We start from the raw sequence: 20510 nt of genomic DNA, 5'->3' as shown, positions 1-20510 counted from the left end.
TTAGCATGGAGTAGCAATTGAAGGGCAAAATTGTACCATTCTTCCTCATCTGTCAGTGGGATTCTTCTCACAAGAGGCAAGAAGGTGTGATTTCACTCTTTTCTCTCCCCACTGCAGCCTCCCAACCCATATGCAGGCCCCATGACCCAGGAATTCAACTCAGAAATGGTTGCTGGGCCACGGGAAAGCAAAGAAGATCTGGATCTATTAGCACCTTCTACTGATGGATTGCAGGATCCAGTCATTTATCTCAACTCGTGTATGCAAATTCTTTAAAACAAAATGTGTCTACTGCGGGATACGAAATTGCACCAAAAGTCATGTTTTGTTTGAGGTAGGTAGGTAGAACCAACTCAAACATGATTCTCAAGGCTATTGTACTGCAGTGGTCAATGTTGTGGGTCTGAATGCAAGGGAGCTGGGTTCAGATCCCTGCATTTGACTCGTGAAATTCGCATGGGCCTGAGAAGGACACCTATTTTTCAGCCTCATCTCTGCCAAAGGACTGTTGGAATAACACAGAAGAATTGTAAAGAATTTGCAAACACCGAACGGTGTTCTTGAAGTCTTCTAATTAAAAATGGAGGGGGGGGGATCCTGAATGATGTTTCTGTTTTGTCCCTTGTGTCAGGATTAGCGTGTAGCTTTCTAAATATCCTTTCACTCTAGTTCAAAACACCTAGCAAAACAAGCAAGCACTATTCTCCCAAAACTTTAATTTTTTTTATTCAAATGCTCTGTCATTAAAACTCTGCATATCATTTTAAACATGTGTTTGAAGCTTAACAGTACTTGTTCCCCACCCCCAATATGCTGCTCCAGCATAACACAGTGGGCCTACAATGTAAACTACTCCGCATTCCTTGATTTAGACACTGCCATCTTCACAGCCTGAATAATGGCCTCCTTATCAATGCCAAACATCCTGAGCAGCTCAGCTGGCTTTCCACTTCTTGGTATGTGGGACACGGCCAAGCGACTGACAGTGATCCCAGGTTCTCCAACCACAGCAGCACACACTGCATCTCCAATGCCACCTAAGGAAAGATGATGTGCAACAGTTAAGTCAAGATTCTCTGTAAGCAGCTTAATGCTGCTATTTAAAACAAAAACGAATCAAACAGTATAGAGGGCTCAAGACAGCACAGTTGCTTGCTCCTGTAAGAAGCTGTTCCTTAAACAATCTTTCTTCTAAGACCAGGATTAATGCTCTGGAGGAACAATCCTGAGCAATAATCTTCAGAAATCCATGTGGGGCCTCAGGACATAGGAGCTGTCGCAGAAGATTCCGTGTCCTAACAATCTCTCCTTTGTAGAGGCTCAGAGAGATGCATAAAACAGTGTATTATGCTTCCAACCTTACAATACTTTGCTGTGTTTTAAAAAAATACTCAAGTTCAGCTCCACCCAGTAAAAGAGAATAGATGGTTGGACAGATGTATAGAGGGACAGATTTACTAGTACATCCAATTCTTAGGGCCATTCCACACATTGGAAAAAAGGTTACACCAGCGCCATGGCGTAATGCTATAAAAAATCACACCTCTGGCGATTTCGCACCTCCTGGGTTTCTCGCTTTCCTCTGTCGCCTTCTCACGCTTCTAATTACTCCGCGCGCCTTCTTGAAATGGCGGAGGAGAGGAACGCGCTACACACGCAACTCTCTTTTGCCAGTCAATCAAGCCAGGCAGCCAATCACCTTTCTCCATGGTTGAAAGGGCCTGTGATGCAAGGTCTTTTTTTAAGCAAAACTTCCCAGTTTCTATGCCTATGCATCTATTCATAGATACATAGTGCTTATTTTAAAGTAATCTTGTACCTGTTTTTTTTTTTTGGGGGGGGGGGTAGAGAGGTATGCTTTCTGTGCTAATTTATGGGGAATTTTTTTTTTTTGCTTTACCTGGACAATTTAATGCCTATTCGTTGCTCCAGGCAATTTGGTTTAAAAAAAAAACCATCCACACATTTCCTTTGCGTGTGGCTTTCTGGTTGCTTGCTCGCATTACATATTTTGGGGGATCCACTTTATGCAATTAAGTGATGCTTTAAAATGGAGGATATTCCTTGAGGTTTGCTGCTGGGACGCTGGATGTTGACAACATCGTGCAAAATGCCAAAAATATGGCGTCAGCGAGAGGTAAGCATTTCATGATATTTTCCGGGTAAGGAATGGCTCCCAATATTGCTCCAACTATGGGTCCTTAAGTGCAGAGACTGGGGCTATGAACAGACCAAACAAATTTGTCTATAAATCTGAGAGAAGCCCCAGGTTTCTAGAGAAATCTGAGCACACACTCACACAGGAGAGGGGGAATCCCTCAAAATCCTAGGACTGCCTGTAGCTTAAGAAATGAATGCCCACTGTGGCCCTTACAAGACAACCACAACAGTAATGAAAGCATTCAATGGGGCTGTTTTGGCCTCTGAGGGAAGACTTTTGGGGGCCAGGCCAAGCAGCAACCACCAGGCACCTTGCTATCACACAATTTACATAATTCCCCAGGCCTAGCTGCTTCCTCCTATTCAAGAGTGGTCACCCAATGAATATTGTCAGAGTTTCAGACTAAGATCTGGGAGACCCAGGTTCAATTTACCACTCTGCCATGGCACAACTGTGCCTAGTACAGTATAACTAGGCCCAGTGGCTGGCACTAGGAGGGAAACTGAAGGGAAAGCTGAAAACGGGGGGCAGGGGGGTGATATAAAGGAGGGTTGACTGGTGGATGGGAAGGAGAGAAGGAAGCAAAGAGGAAACAGGAGGGGAAATGAGAGCCCCCTGTAAGTCTATGTGGGTTCCCCACAATGATGCCAAATGGAGCTGCAGGGATCAGAAGCAGACTGGGACAGACCTTGCTTGTGAGCTCCCTGTAGCAATTGTCAGTCTCATGTTGGAAACAAGATGCTGGACTACATGGGTTATTGCTCAGATCCAGCATGGCAGATTTAAGGTTCTTGTTTTTGTAAAGAGCCAAATTATGCTTGGATGTCTTTAAGTCTCCCTCAATTCCCAGCTAATATGTTACAACATACATTGGTATTTCTGTTATACTTCAAAGGACCTGCAGCTATGAGTTTATATACTGAAAACACTTCGTTTTGTTTGTTGGCTTACCTTCGTAATAATGGTCTTCCACAGTGATAATTCTGCCCTTGGTTGCTCTGGCATTTTCAAGTATCATTTTTTTATCCAGAGGTTTTATAGTGAATGGGTCAATCACTCTGATGGAGATTCTTTCTGGAGAAGGGGAGTAGAAGGCATATTATGTTGAAGGCACATGGCTCATCAAAACAGAAAACAGCAAACATCTGAAAAACCTATGGTATTTAACATTTCATATGAATACTTAACATGAAGCTCTTGGAAACATCTGAATATTTGGTTCAAAAGACAATGAGAATATGGCCAAAATCTGGGTTGGAGAAACTAGAAACAGACCTGGCGTAATCAATTGTGCCATCGCTATCTCAAGGTATCTATATGTACTGTGGTAAGATCAAGACTGAGTTAGCTTGCTGCTAGAGAAACAATTATTTCAAACAATGATAGTAAATCCTAATGGGTATCAAAAAAGAAAGGAAAAGAGAGAGGGAGAAGCTAAAACACTGCCTAGGCTGACTTCTTTTCCATCAATTCTCCTATCAGAAATATTCTCTCATTCATTTTGACTGGCTACAACAACTTAAGGATCTGTGGTAAAAATTCCCATGAGAATGTTCTCCTTCTAGTCATGGCTTGCTTTGTGGGTACAGTAATATACCTCTTGTTGAAACCAACTCTGATTACAGTTAAGTAGGTTTGCCCTTACAATAACAATGTGAAACCAGGACCAGAAGAGGACATGCACTTAGCATTATCATGATGACATAAGAGAACAGGAAGGAACACAAGTCCACAACATGCTCCCAATCTCTTAACCATGCCCAGGCGATTAGAGATATGGCCTGCTAAGGATGAAATTGGATTTGAACTCATGCTACAGAAGTTACAAGACAAAGTTTAGCAACCAGATTACACTTGTCCAGGACTCTTGCTCTCCATACTGTGCTAGTGTTGTACCACAGATGACCATTTGCATACATTCTCAAAACAGTTCAATATATACATAAGAGTCAACTCACCTTTCTTTAGCTGTTCAGCTGCAGCAAGTGCCTCATGCAGAGTCACTCCTGCTCCAATCACTATAACCTGATCATCCTTGCTCTTGAATACCACCTGAAAACAAAAGTTAAAAGACAAATTAGTGGTACTTCAAGGGCTGAGACTGGAGCAGGGGGCTGGTTAAAAAGTACGATGTCAAGTGGCAACATCCTTGCAAAAAAACACGTTTCAGTGATTTTCCTAGAACAGATTGTACTCACCTTGGCTTGTCCAATATGAAAGTCTTCATTGCTGTTGTAAATCACAGCATTCTCTGGACGACTGGTCCTTATGAAACATATGCCCTGTTGTTTAAAAAGAAAAGATCACAGCATGGATTGCAAGAGAAATTGTACTAGACAACATATAAAACTTCCAAATCAGTCTTTTTCCATTCAAGCTTGTACCTCAATAGCAAAACACACACTTTCACACGTAACATGAAGTTTAGTTCTCCTGGGACTGCCCCATTTTGGAATACAGACAGGAAAATCCTTGCTCGAATACCCCACCATAAGAATTCCAATTTTGTGGAAAGGTAAACAGTCACAAAGAAGAGTCTAGTCTTCCACAAACAAAAAATTATTTATATTTTTAAAAGCATTCAAATATGCATTTCCCCTGTCAGCTGCAGTCCCACAAGTATACAAAGTGAAGGGTTTTCTCCTACAGTTTTTTCTGCTGATTAAAGAGGGACATGGGGCCCCTTTGACCACCATGAAGATTATGCCTTGGTTTATTAGAACTGCATGGAGAAAAGGTAGATCAGAAAGAAGCTATACTGGCAGAAAATAGAAAAAGTAGTAAGATTCAATCCTATTGCTGTTGTATACCATAATTTTTTAAGACTACAGTGATGGCTCTTTTCTAGTTCTAGTTGTCACTGGAAAACTCATTACTTTAAATACTGTTGGGTATTTTAGGTTTGTGCACACACAACTCAGATGGAAAAATCTCAGCATGCCAAATACTGTTCCTTCATTCAACAATTTTAAAGGTAAAGGTAAAGGTATCCCCTGTGCAAGCACTGGGTCATGTCTGACCCTTGGGGTGACGCCCTCTAGCGTTTTCATGGCAGACTCAATACGGGGTGGTTACCAGTGCCTTCCCAAGTCATTACAGTTTACCCCCCAGCAAGCTGGGTACTCATTTTACTGACCTCGGAAGGATGGAAGTCTGAGTCGACCTTGAGCCAGCTGCTGGGATTGAACTCCCAGCCTCATGGGCAGAGCTTTCAGACTGCATGTCTGCTGCTTTACCACTCTGCGCCACAAGAGGCTCAACAATTGTAGAAGGTGTTAAAATGAATTGCCCTGTATAAACTCTTAAGGAAATCCAATTTCATGTTTATTTCTGCACAAATCCTATGATAACCTTTTAAGCAGAGCTGACAGGAAAAGAGATAGAGGAGCTTTGGGGGACAGGCAGGAAAAAGGTGGACAGAAGAGCAGGAGAGATAACCAGGCTCATCCTGCAGCCTTCAAGAAGGAACAAAAATCTTCAGCAATGTTATGTTTCATTTAAAAAACCTTGCTCCGAGGTTGTTGAATTAGTAGGTTTTTAATGCTGTCCCTTATAACAGGTACAGTCTACTTTAAATAATGAGGCAAGGATAGAAGATCAGTCAGACCACACCCTGAACAAAATGTTCTTTGAAAAATTAAAGTTCAGCAGAGTTACAGCAGTGGTTGCAACAAGGAAGAACTGGCCCTATTTTTGTTCAAAATATGTTCAATGATTCTATTGTTTGAACCACAAGTTTAGCATACTTTCAATTCAGACACCTCAAGGCACAGAAAGCATGCCTTGCACAGTGTTTTGCAAGGGCCTGAATGTAATGATTTTGACAGCGCAATCCTATGAACATTTTCCAGTATGTAAGCCTGTTGTTTAGATATGATTAGGATTGTACTGCACACCTTTTAAAGTTAATACATTTCCAAACTGTTTCACACCTTAGTATTTGCAGCCAGTTCAACCGCCTTTTCAGTAGACACAGCATCACTAGGATAGAAGACGGTTGAATTAGGAACAGTACGAAACATGCCCAGGTCTTCCAGAGCCATCTGTGAAGGTCCATCCTCACCTAGAGAGTTAAGGTTGAGAAAGTCAGTATAAAATTGAACTGATGCCTCTGCAGGGTACTACTGAAAGTAAATAGTATCTAAAACAAAGAATAAGGCACTCACAGGCATGGACTACCTACCATCTTCTCCTTAAACTCGGAACTCTCTAAATAGCAAAGAAAGAAGATAGAAGGAAACTAAAAAGAAAGAGAACTAGGGTTATAAAGAAAAATCGAGAGGAATTCAACAGTAAAATAATAGGTAAACCAAAAGTACAGAGGAAAAAGAACAAAAATGTAATTGGAGGTAATTGAATATATACACATACAGGTACAAAAAAGTGTGAGATAACAGTGTGCCAATCCGACAAAGAGTACAGATGAATTTGGAATTTAATCAGTATGCCCCAATCCAGCCAGAGGGCACCATAAATTTGTGTGCTTTAAAAAGCAAGAGCATGACACCAAGTTGGACTATCAAGCCTTCCGCCTTAGCTGCCAACCCCAGCAAGCTATCTTAGCCAAACCTTGCAAACTGGAGCCTTTTCTCAGCCTCAGTATCTTCTTTACTATTTATTTTAATTGTTACTACCCTATTCTCTTCAGCAGAGGGTCTCAGGATTGCTTGCAGGAAATGAAAACCGATGGAAAACCCAACTTTTAAAGAATATCAACAAAAAGCCATGTGAAAAATCTCTGCTTGAGATTACACTCCTCAACATTTTAACCTGGATCTTCTCCCAATGGAAAACACATTATTAACTGATGGTCCCCTGCTGGTTCTCCTGACTGCTGCACACATTCTATATAGAAAGGGGAAAAGGACATGCCTAAACCTTCAATAGTTCCAGAATAGGTTTATCCCTGAGTATTACAATGTTCAGCAGCCAAGTACATTTAAAACAAAGCAACCACTGCACAATGTATTATTTTAAAAAATGCCAGAAAAGTATTATACTTTAAAAAGAAGAAAGCATCTTAACTAGCAGACTGAGCAAGCAGCTTGATATGCTACAACAACAAAGCAAAATCCACAATCAAAATTCTTGAACGGGAGCCAGTCAGTTCAGGCTTTGGCAAGGTCGTCTGTCTATGTCAACAATGCACATATTAACTCCCCATTTCAAAAAAGGAAACTTCCACTGACCTCCATAGAGCTCAGATTGAATCTACTGTTCCTGAGGATTTTATTAGTATCTACAAATACAAAACCTCTGCTTGCTACAAGTGTCCTTGATAAAACTATGTAGGATCTGTGATGCTCACAAAGGTTTAGAGACTGAGGCCATTCATGCAGACATCTATTACATGACAGTGTCCACACTATATATGTAATAAAAATTATTTTTTGTACTACTTTGCTCTGCTGTAATGATTTTTGGTGCAATCAAAGCATCTCGCAGACAGAATACACTTTGCTGCATTAAATTTCTAATCCTCTATTTGCTTGTGTCCACCCTATAGGAGTACTGACTACTGAAAACCAAGGTTTTTGGATTTTTGATATGGGGCATATAGGGCTTGCCAGTCAGAAATTTGTTTTTCCAGCTGTAATGTGTCTCCCCTTTTCCTCCAAGCAAAACTTGCATTTATAGCTTGGGCATCTCAGGATAAGTAGCAGTACTAATCAACAAGCTGTCTCCCTTGAAGGTTACATAACTAGCTCCAAGAGCCTTAAAGGGACAAAGAGACACCAGTTATTCCCCAGCTCCTGCTATATCAAGATGTTATGCACAGTAGTCCTCTGCTGGATAAGAAGTGATAAACTGAATGCTATGCATGCAAACTGGACTCATCCTCTTTCTAGGAGGATAGAGCTGAACTCTAAATATTGTTGTGTGCCTTAGTCTTTACACAAGGTGCTCATTTATGTAATAACTGGCTGAAATCAGGAACAGCATTCTGCAAAAACCACGTGTAGTTTTCTATGTAAAAATAATACTTGGCCCCTAGTTGTCAAACAATGCCATCAAAGGAAAAAAAGCTGGAAGAATTCAATGTGCCAATCATGCTCATAATTTTCAAAGGGATTATTCCATAGGACATTTTGAAATCACTTACATTACAGTTATGCTTGTCAAATAGGCAAGGCGAAGCAATGTTATTTAAGATGCTTTTTAGGACTTCTGAATTCACACAGAAATACACGTGGATCACAAGTGTCAGAGTACTGATTAGTATTCTTATAAATTTTAAGTTGCTTCAACATCTGGGAGACCAGATATATCATTAGAGTATGCTACACTGGATCTCTAGTCTATTTTTTAAATTAATAAGATGCCTGCTTGGTTCATGTTTTTCTCCCACCATCTATAGGGAAAATAGCAACATTGAAAGGAAACATGGTTCAGGAAAATGCCATAGGGGAAACATCTGATTTCCTGTCTGCATGCCTGCTGCTTCTAAAAAGTAAAAGAATGGCAGAAGAAGAGAAACACGGCAGTCTGCTTGGCTCTCAGATAATTTCCTAAGTATGCTTAAGGACACTTACCAATGGAAACGCCACAGTGAGATCCGCAGAGATTGATGTTGCTCTCAGAAATGGCTGCCATACGGATCTGGTCAAAGGCCCTAGTGTAAAATGTGGCAAAGGTGCTGGCAAAGACAATGTTTCTGTCACGAGCAGCACAACCAACTGCAACACTCACCTGTTACAGAGAGAGAAAAGGCAGTCAGCTGACCTGGAACACTTTGGCTGGATCCAAAGCCTACCTCTGGCTCCAACCCAAGGTTTCTGGGACCAAAGCCTGTTCTAGAAAAATGCGTGCACCAATAATAGAAAATTGTATATGAGTTGCCTTACTGGATAGCTAAGTGTGACTCTGCTTGGCTCTGAAGAAATTATATTCTAAAATATCAACTTATCAGGTGGAACTAACACCTGATTTAAACATGATACTGGGGATGAATAAACCCATGCAATTCATCACATGGCCAGCACACTATTTAAACTGAGACACTACTATCTGTCCAAATGATCAAAGCATGCTTAACTGGCAGGCAAGAGATCCCTAACCTTATAAGGGGTTATACTGGGAGCACCCAGGGTCATGGGGTTGTGATAATTGGAGGAAATATATACACAGTGACAGTTATGGTGATGGAAAGGAACCTTGGTGTCTCTCTGATTGGGGAGAAGATGCTCTTTGATAGAGAGCATCTTTTCCCAATGGTGAGGGAAAACACACTAGCCTTTGATGTGTTAACCCCTCTGAATGGAAAGTCCGGATCTGGCAGGCGTGAGAGTTGGTTGTGTGTGTTTGCCATGAAGAGTGACAGAATGTTATGAAAGAGGGCTGCAGATGCACCAGGGAAAGGAGCACCCTGTAATTAATAAAAGACCAGATATACCACAGATTATAAAGTACCTTAATAATTGTCCTTTTGTTTATTTTGTATAGTGCACCTAGATCTGTCTTTGTAGTACCTAAGTTTGTGCCTTGCAGCAAAAAAACTGTTTAACTGGAGAGAGTCTGCACAAATCCTTACCCATGTGCCTTGACCCCTTGGCATGCTGCGGTGCAACAACCCTGTGATGTTGGCCTTGGGCAACCCACAACAGAGGGACTGGATTTTACCTTAGGTGATCACAGCAACAGTAAAAAGGGGAGCAAAAGAGTGGCTAGTTTTGCCCCACACTATGACAGAGATCACTACAAGGATGTAAACATTTTAATTAATAAATATTTATTTGCACAGGTTGCACTCAAGCTTAAATAAGATGCTGGGCAAACTCCAATGAAAGGATGGATCTGTCCTGAACACATATGTCCAGCAAGAAAGCAACAAGCTCGAACTTACGGAAAAAAAAAATCAGAAGGGATGGCTGCAAACTGATCTATGGAAGCAGATGTATTGTAAGCACTGTGGGCTGGGTGAAGGGAGAGGAATGAAGTGCTTCTATAACATCAGAGGTTGGCAGCCAGTTTTTCTTTGCAGTACCAACCCCTATGCTACTGGGAATGCTGCTCTGATGGGCCCACCAACCTTCAGGAGCAGCTTTTCAACAATTGCTCTTTTTAAGTATTTGAACCATTGTCACTTGAAAGAGGGCAGGGAATGGTTGACAGCAAAGGATAGGATCTGCAGTAATGAGTTTAAAATATGTGTAGAACAGTACTGATTAGATATCAAGGGGAAAAATTCACAGAGCAGATCAGCAGCAGAATGGGCTGCCTAAAGAGGTGGAGAGCTACCCTCACTGGCAGTCTTCAAGCAGCAGCTGTACAGATACGTATCCTGGATGCCTTAGGCTGATCCTGCATTGAGCAAGGAGTTGGACTAGATGGCCTGCATGGCTCCTTCCAACTCTATGATTCTATGGAAAGGGACCCTGAAAAGCCCTGGCCAGTACTCATGCATCCACACTAAATGGTGGGAAGTGTGACTCCTAAATATTTCAACTGCATGCAGTTGTCATGTGTGTATTTCATATACCCAAGTCTACTGTTTTGCCAATAACAACATAGCACAATATTCAGAACTTTGCGGATCTGAGGTTCACTTCTATACAGGGCTGGACATGCAGTCATGTATGTATGTATGTATGTATGTATGTATGTATGTATGTATGTATGTATGTATGTATGTATGTATGTATGTATGTATGTATGTATGTATGTATGTATGTATTTATTTATTTATTTATTTATTTATTTATTTATTTATTTATTTATTTATTTATTTATTTATTTATTTATTTATTTAAATTTTATACCATCCTCCCATATGGCTTAGGGCGGTTTTGAGGAAAGCTTTAAAAATGTTAAAGAAGCTGGCAAATACAGCAGACTTTTCCAGATGGTAGAACTTTAGCGTATACTCCAACTTTCCTCTGTATGTCACTGTTATCTCTTTCGCCAGCTCACATCTCTTCTTGACCTACAACACAAAAAGCTCCCAACTCTGTGAAACAAATGCAACCCAAAAGCTTGGGTTTTCAGGCTGAAAACATGTTATTAAATAATCACGATTCTTAGCCATTTGCTTCACCACTGAACCTATGCTTCCTAGATCTTACAATCTAAACAGAGAGAATGAGAGGAGTTTTAGTAGAGGGGAAAAACAGCCTGCTCCGAGCCCATCAAAATCGCTCCTTGTCAACTGCATTTATTTATCATTAATTCTGGTTATACCATACCTAGCCACTTCATAAATAAAATAGCATGAGGACAGTACTTTGGTCCCAGAGCTCAGATTTTCTGAACAGAAATTCTCTGTAGTTCAGGACAGTCTCTCTCTCAAAAGAACTTACCATGTTCTGTTCAGCAATGTAGCACTCAATAAATCGGCTGGGGTGTTCCTTTTTGAACAGCTCAGAGAAAGTGGAGTTTTTTGTATCCCCATCCAAAGCAATCACTCGGTCAGATGCATGGCCTAGTTTTGCGAGAGCCAGGCCATAAGCTTTGCGAGTAGCTATCTGTGAAAAGGGAAACAGACACACTGCTGAGCGGAAGGGAGAGAGGGAAAATCATGCTCTGTGGGTGGAAATCCTTCTTTAGGCTTGATCCAACCATTTCTAGTGTACTTTGTTAAGCCCAATTGGCCAAAATGAAGAAACTGAATTGAATGTTTTGAGTACGATATGCTATGAATTAATTACAATTGACACTTTCTCTGTAGCTGGCTTCATTTACAGACTTCTATACTGTTTATTCCTGTTACCTTACTACATAAAAGTTAAGAGAGTAAAGCAGTTTTTTCTCTGCCACTAATACAAAACATAAAACCAAATTAACAATGTTTCTGAGCAAACCATTGATGGGAAGCATCACACTACCTTCTCTCCCAACTTGTAATTGGGTGGGGAGGGCATCCTAACGTTTCTGATGCTAACTATTGGTGCATCCTCTTGTGGGAAAGCCGGAGAAAGCCTCTTCTTGTTCTGGATTCTGTCGTCAATGTCCTGAATGACTTGGTCAGCCATGTTTTTGGGAAGAGGCTTGCCATGCCAGTTTTCCTTATCTTCAATACCTGATAGATTATTAAATATTTTCGGGAAAAAAAGAGGTTAAAGTGCAATCCATGTTGGCAAATAGCTGAAATCAGTGGGAGCTCAAGAGTTAATTCCACAGCAGTTTAGCTTGGGATGGATCTATTTGCAAATATGATGATACTAAACAATGGTGCCACCTGGGATCCAATGTCAGCAAGATATTTAATGCAGCCTATCTTGTTCCAGATTTTAGCTTGGGCAGCTAGACAGCCCCCCTGATTCCAGTTCTTTCCTCCCACTATACGATTCCTCCTTTCCTCATTGCTAGAGAATCTTCCTTTAGCACTAACCTCACTAGCCCAAAAAACAAAGCATTCACTAGTTATACTAAGTCTGTCTCCAAAGTTTCTTTTCTTTCATGCACTTAGGCCACGATGATTTTTTTCTGCACAATAAATGTGTACCTGTCACTCATCTTTTATAAGGCAGTCAAATGTTGTTCTCACTGCTGGTATGCGTCTTGTATGGAAGATCTCCCCGCCCTCAATAATACTTGTTAATAGGAAAGATGCCATTCCTGTCTCCACAAATACTGTGTTTCAGGAAGGAAGAATTAATGTAAAGAAGCATTTCCGTGGAAAGATATTTGTGACATCTTGTGATGTCAGCTGGTTGGTCACTGTGTGAGACAGAATGCTGGACAAGATGTCCACTACTCTGATCCACCTGGATCTCCTTATGTTATGAATGACACAAGTTCTTTCCGTTTCCTGGACTGATTTGACACCCTGTGACAGAGTGCACTGTTTAAAGGATTAGAAGCGCTGTACAGAGTAAAGGACTGTAAAATATTAATTCTTTACGGAAACAGATAGCCTTGAGTGACAGGATACTCCAAGCAATCTGATTGGTTGGCATCAGATGAACAGAATAAGTTTTGAGACTGCTGCATGCTGAGATTTCTTCCTTGACTGAAGAGAGTGATTTCAGTCTTAGCTGAAAGCATTTTAACAGGCAGGAGAACTGGGGGGAACTTGGCAAAGAAGTTTGGAAAGTAGGTGAAGACCACCATTCAGGCCAAGGAAAGGGGGTAGATCTTCTTGACAGAGAAAAAAAAATTCCCTGTCCAGTTAAACAGGGAATTAGCTCTGATGAGTACAGAAAATCCTGTTCTAGCGTGGTTAGAAACTACCTTTAGAGACCTTCAGAGTTACCGTATTTGCCGGCGTATAAGACAACTGGGCGTATAAGACGACCCCCCAACATTTCCACTCAAAATATAGAGTTTGTTACATTACATTACAGTACTATGGGCCACTATGGGCAGCTATGTCTATCCCAATTGAAGTGCACCCGGCGTATAGGATGCCCCCCCCCCACTTGGAGGCATATTTTTCAGGGGGGAAAAGTAGTCTTATACACCAGAAAATACTGTAGTTAAAAACTCAAGAAGGGTACTGGTGTTTCAAGAGAAGAGGTTTGAGTAGTGGAAAGAGTATACCATCTTCTGGAAACCAAAAAAGGTAGCAAATATTCCAAGAAAACATAATAAAGTGTTTGGGGACAACACCGGAACAAAAGCCTTTCAATGTAAGTTTAAGAATGAAAAATCTGTGCAAGTACTGGCTTTACCTGAAATTTCAACTCCTGATTACACCTCACCTTTTCCCTCTGTTAAATACTTTGTTATTTCTGAAGCAAGGAAGCTCAGTCACAGAAGAGTAATAGAAAACAGAGGGGAAAGCATGCCTCTGAGGGAGGGAAGTATGCAGGGTGTTCAGACACCCCTTTCAAGAGGCCATCCTCTCCAGCAATGTACATAATTTATATCATGTAAGGGCCACATTCTCCATGACTCCCACAGCTGCTCTAAGCACGATCCAGGTCAATTCAATGCAACAGTGGCCTAAAAGGCGGAGACTGTAGGTCAAATTTCCATGAAGCTTACCAAGTGAACCAGTGACCTACTCCCTACTTAAGCTACTTTACAAATATGTGTGAAGATAAAACCAAGGAGAGAACCATTGATGCCATACTGAGCTCCCTGGAGGGAAGGTGGGATATAAACAAGAGACGGAATGTGGGGACTTCAACACACCACCAACATTGGATCCCAGGTGTAACACTAAGAATATAATCCACTTTAAATGATCACTGGGAAAGGCTCCTCTTTAGCATGCCTTATCTTTCTATGTAACTTTGCCTAACTTTTTCTGGCCCTGAAAAATCCCCAATATAACTGCAACCTAAGCACTCATCTGCATCTATTCAATCAGAATACATCTGTCTTTCTAGCTGTTCTCCCACCTTTGCCTCTTAGTGTCAGCTTTTGCAAGAACGATCATCATATTTGACTCCTGTGAAACTGCAACCAGCTTTGAACCCTTAGAACAGGGTGCGCTATAAAAAACTGCGATAAATGAATAAATCAATTCAGCAAATCAATAGTCTTGACTGCAATAATGACATGCTAGGTATTCTATAATTATAGGACCTGAGTTAGCAGGCACTCTGTGCAAGCACGAAACGTCTCTCTGCTGCAGGAAAGAGCATCAGACAGACTGAGCTCTCAGTAACAGGATCTAAATAGCGGATTCTTTTCGCCATACAGAAGTCTCACAGAGTGGCAGCAGCCCAGTTAAACAGCATTTGTTCCTGAAAAATGACAAATATCCTAAGTTTATTTAGCCGTTTTTGAAAAGGCTTAGGCCAGCTGATGGATGCACAAGATTTTTTTTAAAAAATACATAATGGGGAGAAAATACATGTATAAATGTGTGGCACAACACAACTACTTCTGCATTCTTGCCCAATACAATGTTTGTTACACACAGCAATTCCTGCCAAACCTTCTATCCGATCTAAAAGGAATCCAGATCTTTGTGTACATTCAAATTTAGGACTGCGCTTTTGAGCTTTAGTTTTTAATGGGCTCAACAAGCTAAACAGGCAGGAAAAGCACAACGATAATGAAATGTTTAATATGTCCAGCCACTTGTGACACTGGAAAATAGACTAGACTATCCACTGAAAAAGTGATATTATGAAATACAGACAGTGGAAGAGCACCAAACAGTTTTAAGGGCTAAAACTCTTAGTACCACATGATGTAGTGAGAATATAATTCAAGTTTAACAGCTATGAACTAATCTTTTAACAATTTTCTCAGTTTTCTTGAAGCACCACAATAAGCTAAAATTTGAATGCTCTGTGTCGCCCTTCACCTTATGTCTGAGTTTGTGGGTTATAATCATTTCCTGGTCTATGGGCAAGTCCACAGAACAGATGTAATAGGCACACACAGACATTTTTCTTTGTATCAGCTAATTTTTTCCTTACATCCCTTCCCAGGATAATTCTCAACGTCTATTTCAGTCATCTTTTATTTTAAAAATCTCAGCAAAACTGTCATTTGTATAACACATTTTTTTCTGTGCTGCAAGCAGTTTGCTAACGTGAACACAGGCACATTCACAACAAGTTCTTACATTTTCACTATCTCTGTTTTATATTCCAGTCCACATTTGCTCACATTTTACATAATTTGTGAGGAATAATAATTAGATGCTGAGACACTAATTATGTTTACAGTGAGGTAGGAAAGTATGGTCATGTCAAGATTTCTCTACAGGAAAGGTTCACTGCAAGACCAAGGGTTAGAATTCAGATTCAAGTTTTCCCTTGCTAAAAGTCATCATGTGACCTGGTATAAAGTACCACCCATCTTGCACCTATAATCAGTTGCATAGTGGAACTGGAAAGCATGCCTTCAGCTTCAAAAGGAACTGCCTTGAAAAAGACAGAAAATAGCCAGATTAAAGCAATTTGAGGTCTGGTTTTAGATGTTCATAAAGAAATCAATAAGCAAACGGGGCGTTGCACATATTATCTGGTAAACAGTGTTGCTAGAAATATGCATAACGAATAATAGTAGTAACTGCTATTCAATTCATTAATATAATAATTAACATATGCATTACCTGTTATTCCTTTGCCTTTATAAGTCTTGGCAATAATTGCAGTTGGTTGATGTTTGGCCTGGCCAAAAGCTTTACAAAGTTCCTCCACACTGTGCCCATCAACAATGATAGCATGCCATCTATGAATGCAAACCGATTAGCTTTAAAAGGATTTACAAAAGTAAAGCTTTTTACAAGAGCTCCTAGACAGTCAACAGCAGCCACTATGTAAGTAGAACATATTTATATAGTAGTAAGTATAACATACTTACATAGGCTATAAAAATGTTGATCTACCAACTAGCCAAAAATCCCATTACATGCAAAAATGCAATGGGAGTGAGAGCGGGCATAGGGGGGAGGCAACATACCTGGGTGGCTGGAGGGGAAGCACGGCCTCGGAAGCCGCAGCTGTGGAGGTTTGTCGGGCAATGGGACTGGCAGCGTGTCAACGGCGGGCAGGAAGCCTCTGGGCCCGAGGCCAGTCAAGCACCTTGCTGGCAGGCAGGCTGCTGGCGAGCAGCTGGAGTGACAGTGGCTGGCCGGAGGGTCACGGGGTGCCATGGATGTGGTGCCGAGGTCTTCAGCTGGCTAAGCTGCTGTGGCACTCCCTCCAAGGCCACGGCACATGACCAGGTGCGGGGCAGCAGGCGGCCACCCAATGGCGGCCAGGCCCACTGTCAAGGAAGGGTGCGAGCCGCAGACCTTCCCTCCTCGCCATCCAGGAACCATCTGGTGGCGAGGCTGGGAGAGCGGCTCACACGCGCCAACCAGAGACAGGCCCTCTAGGGTGGAGGCGGGCCTGGTGGAGTGGCGTAAGTCTAGGCCGGACCGTGGGTTCCGGTCCTGGACAGCGCCGCTCAGATGGCCTTTTCCTAAATATTAGAGAACCTGCGGTAAGGATGAGTCAAGTGCTATACAACAGCAATTTTTGCTGCAAAAGGTTCACAGTGACCAATTATGCATGGGCTGGGAAAGGCAAGCCAGTGCATGCATGCCTCTAATGGCCCATAGCAAGGGAATTTGGATTCTTCTGTGTTCCCTGTCTTGCCACAGCAGCCAGTAGAGGCCTGGCTGGGGCAGGCCTGTGCACAAGGGAAGAGCCGGGCCTTTGGGGCCAGGCTTCATGGTGCTGCGGAGCTGAACAGAGTATTTGTACATCCCCCACAATGGTGGGATAGTGGCATGCTGCTAACCCACCATGCTGCAGTGGGACCTCATGCCCCCCAACCCCCTGCTGCCGCCCCTGTTGCAAGGCACAGCAGACCCTTCCTGCCTTAGAGTTGTGCTTGCGCACACACAGCTCTGGGGTGGACTGTGTATGTTGGGGGATTTCTTCCCCCATGCATACATGGGAATCAGTGGTGGGCCGGTGCACGTCGGTGACTAGGATACAAAGATCCACTTGAGGAGGACTGAGGGCATTTTTCACTTCTTTCTTCCTTTTGAGAAGCTGGCCCCAATGGCACATCACTAATTGTTTTGGACAGCTTCTTCATTTTCAAAATCAACTTCACGTGGTGAGCCATTGTTTGAAAACCAGCATATTCATGACTCTTTAGAACATGTGCACTAAGCATTTTGCATTTATACTATAAATTAGGTCAATTCAATTGGCAAGAAATAATGTTGTATCTGAAATAACTGCTTTCACAAGTCTAGAAAACCTCGAACAGGAAAACTGAACATTTACACATCAATTATAAACTCATTTGCTGGGAAACAAAAAACATACATTTCAGAGAAATAATTACTTCTAAGTAATTATGCTAAGGAATGTAGCATGGGCCTTGAGAGAACAATCTTAAGGATGGCTACTCAGACTCCTGTTCAAGTCTAGTCAATAGGGCTTACTTCCAGGTAAGCATTTTTAGAATGGCAGTTACCTGCTAGTATTGGTATATGCATATCATAGAATTGCATAAACCAGCAGCTGATGTTAAGGAAAAATGTGGCTTCAAAGCAATTAGCTACATTACATAACTGTAATGCAAGAGATTAAATATTTGTGTAGGATGTTACTTTCTTACCACTATACAGTGGCAGGTGGCCTTGGGCCAAGTTGCAAGCAAGACTCCAGCTTAAATCTTGTGTATTTTAAGGGAAATAAAGATTTCTGTTCATACAGAAAACTGAGAAAGTAGTCACTAATCCCAACTGCTGAAACATTAAACAAAGCCAGAAAAATAATGCTGGTGAATGTGAGGCGATGAAAAGCAAAAATGAGAAAAGCCCTTTCCAACTGTTTTTATTTCTGAAATGCAAGAAAAGAAGTTGATCCTGAAAACTAAACATTAATTTGCATTTGCTTTGATCTTACTAGCTTTGTTATATTGACCTCATTGCTTTGTATTTTAATTTCTAAACTCAGTGTTCAGATTAAAAAACAGTATACAGCACAAATGAAATGTCTGTCGAAAGACATACATACCCAAAGGCCTCACAGCGTTTTTGGTAGATTTCAACATGATGCTGCAGAGGAGCTGGGTCACTTTGTCCAAGTCGGTTAATGTCAAGAATAGCAATCAAGTTATCCAGCTTGTAGAACCCAGCAAAGGCCATTGCCTCCCAAACTGAGCCTTCGGACAGTTCTCCATCCCCAAGAACACAATAAACTCGGTAGCTTTAATTAAAATAAAAAAGTGGAGTAATTAAGGTATACCCCCCGTAAAAAGTCTATGCAAAAGATACAGCATGAAACCTACAGCTTGTAAACTGGATCCATGCTCTTTATGTATAATTAAAGCCTGCCCTGTATCTGTTAATCATTGATTGGAATTACTGAAGGGAATTTTCTTTCAGAATATATTATTTATATTTATTTTATTTATATACCACCCTCCCCGAAGGCTCAGAAACAGAAACGATACAGGTAACCCAGTTTGTAATAATGTGGTGATAACAATAACAACAATATAGTGATAACAATATAGGGATTAATACAGGCTCTATTCTAAGACTGTTATAGTCTGTGGATAATAGTTACTGAACTGTTTGCAACCTTCCACATGTAAGCAAATGGACAAAATAAGTGGTAGCAGAACAACTCCAGGAATATGGGGTTTCAATATGGCTTCAGAGCTAGTATTGGTACGGTGATAGTACTCATTGCTCTGCTCGATGTTTGTGTGTCGTTTGGTGGAGATTGCTCGGAGGCTTGGAGTTGGCTGTCACCACTATGCAGATACATCTGTTTATCCAAGCCACCAGAAGCAGCAGTCTCAGTGCTGAACCAGTACCAGAAAGCTGTCGTCAAAAGAGAACAAGCTGGAACTGAATCCAGAAAAGACTGAGGTAATACTAGGATGGAAGGCTGGCTGTATGGAGTTGCCAACCTTACAAATTGTGAAGGTTCAAGGATGTGGCAGCTTATAGTAGATGAGCGATAAGGTGTGAGTGTCCTGCATAGTGCAGTGGACTAGATTTATTTGGACTAGATGACCCAGGAGGTACCTTCCACCTCTATTATTCTATGATTCTATGAAATTGATGGTGTGATGACCCACTTCTCTGACTGGATGAGAAGCCCTGGAGTAAAACTGGATCCAGTGATCCTCTTAGACAAGCAAGCTAGAGAAGTGGCTAGGAGCACTTTTCATCACCTGTACTGAATGCACCGACTGGCACCCAGTCTTCAATGTTCTGACCTTCTCATACTGTTCCATTCCACTGTAACCTTGAAGCTAGATTATTGAATTGCATTATACATGGAGCTATCCCTGAATACTGTTCAGAACCTTCAGCTAATACAGAATGTTGCTGCTGGATTACTGACTGCTTTACATTGGCAATGATCATAATACCTGAGCATTGACTACCAACTTGTTTCCAGATACAATTCAAGCTGTTACATTTAAAACCTTTCATGGCCTGCAACCTGCCTATTTACCCTGCCTTTCCCATATGATCCCATGCAGCAGCTGAGTCTACCTTCTGATGGAACTCTTCTGTTTCAGAGTCCATTTAAATATAACCCATGTGGGCTCATTTTTATTGGCTGTGCCCATACTTTGGAACAACCTGCCAGGTATGGTACAGAAAGGTCTTACATGGTCCTTTATTTGTGGAAATAATAGGCACACAGCTGAATTAGTTTGATGAGCTTTTGGCAGAATGGATGAATTAATGTCTCCGGCAGCTAGTAGAGACAATGTTACAATTTTAACTTGATGTATTTTAATCCAGGTGTTTATATTTTTATTTGTGTTTATCTGTATTTTGTAAGCCACCTTTGGAGCTGTGGAAAGGTAGTACATAAATATTTTAAATACATTTTAAAATACATACCTTAAAAGAGAATATTAATCTCTTTTATCTAATGTTTATCTGATCAGAAAACTATCTTTTTTAATTGATCCAGGTTTGTGTGTTGTACTGCTCTATTAAGCTATGCCTGGGACTGGATGATCATAA

At 41.2% G+C, this 20510-nt stretch overlaps 1 protein-coding gene across 1 annotated transcript in view; it reads right to left on the bottom strand.

Moving 5' to 3' along the window:
- Nucleotides 1-701: 701 nt before the first annotated feature.
- The window catches only part of TKT (transketolase), a 38321-nt gene continuing 18512 nt past the window's right edge, over nt 702-20510 (bottom strand). The window contains exons 5-14 of the mRNA XM_077325547.1: nt 18529-18720; nt 16119-16237; nt 11983-12176; nt 11458-11622; nt 8695-8851; nt 6094-6224; nt 4360-4443; nt 4120-4213; nt 3113-3235; nt 702-1037 (exon numbers count right to left, since the gene is read on the bottom strand). Coding sequence (XP_077181662.1) covers nt 850-1037; nt 3113-3235; nt 4120-4213; nt 4360-4443; nt 6094-6224; nt 8695-8851; nt 11458-11622; nt 11983-12176; nt 16119-16237; nt 18529-18720 — 1447 coding nt within the window. The 3' untranslated portion in view covers nt 702-849. The remainder of the gene's footprint in view (nt 1038-3112; nt 3236-4119; nt 4214-4359; nt 4444-6093; nt 6225-8694; nt 8852-11457; nt 11623-11982; nt 12177-16118; nt 16238-18528; nt 18721-20510) is intronic.

Source organism: Paroedura picta, chromosome 3, assembly GCF_049243985.1.
Source record: "Paroedura picta isolate Pp20150507F chromosome 3, Ppicta_v3.0, whole genome shotgun sequence".
In the NCBI taxonomy this organism is placed as follows: Eukaryota; Metazoa; Chordata; class Lepidosauria; order Squamata; family Gekkonidae; genus Paroedura; species Paroedura picta.
The sequence above is the reverse complement of the archived record's forward strand: the minus strand, read 5'-3'. Positions and strand labels throughout refer to the sequence as shown.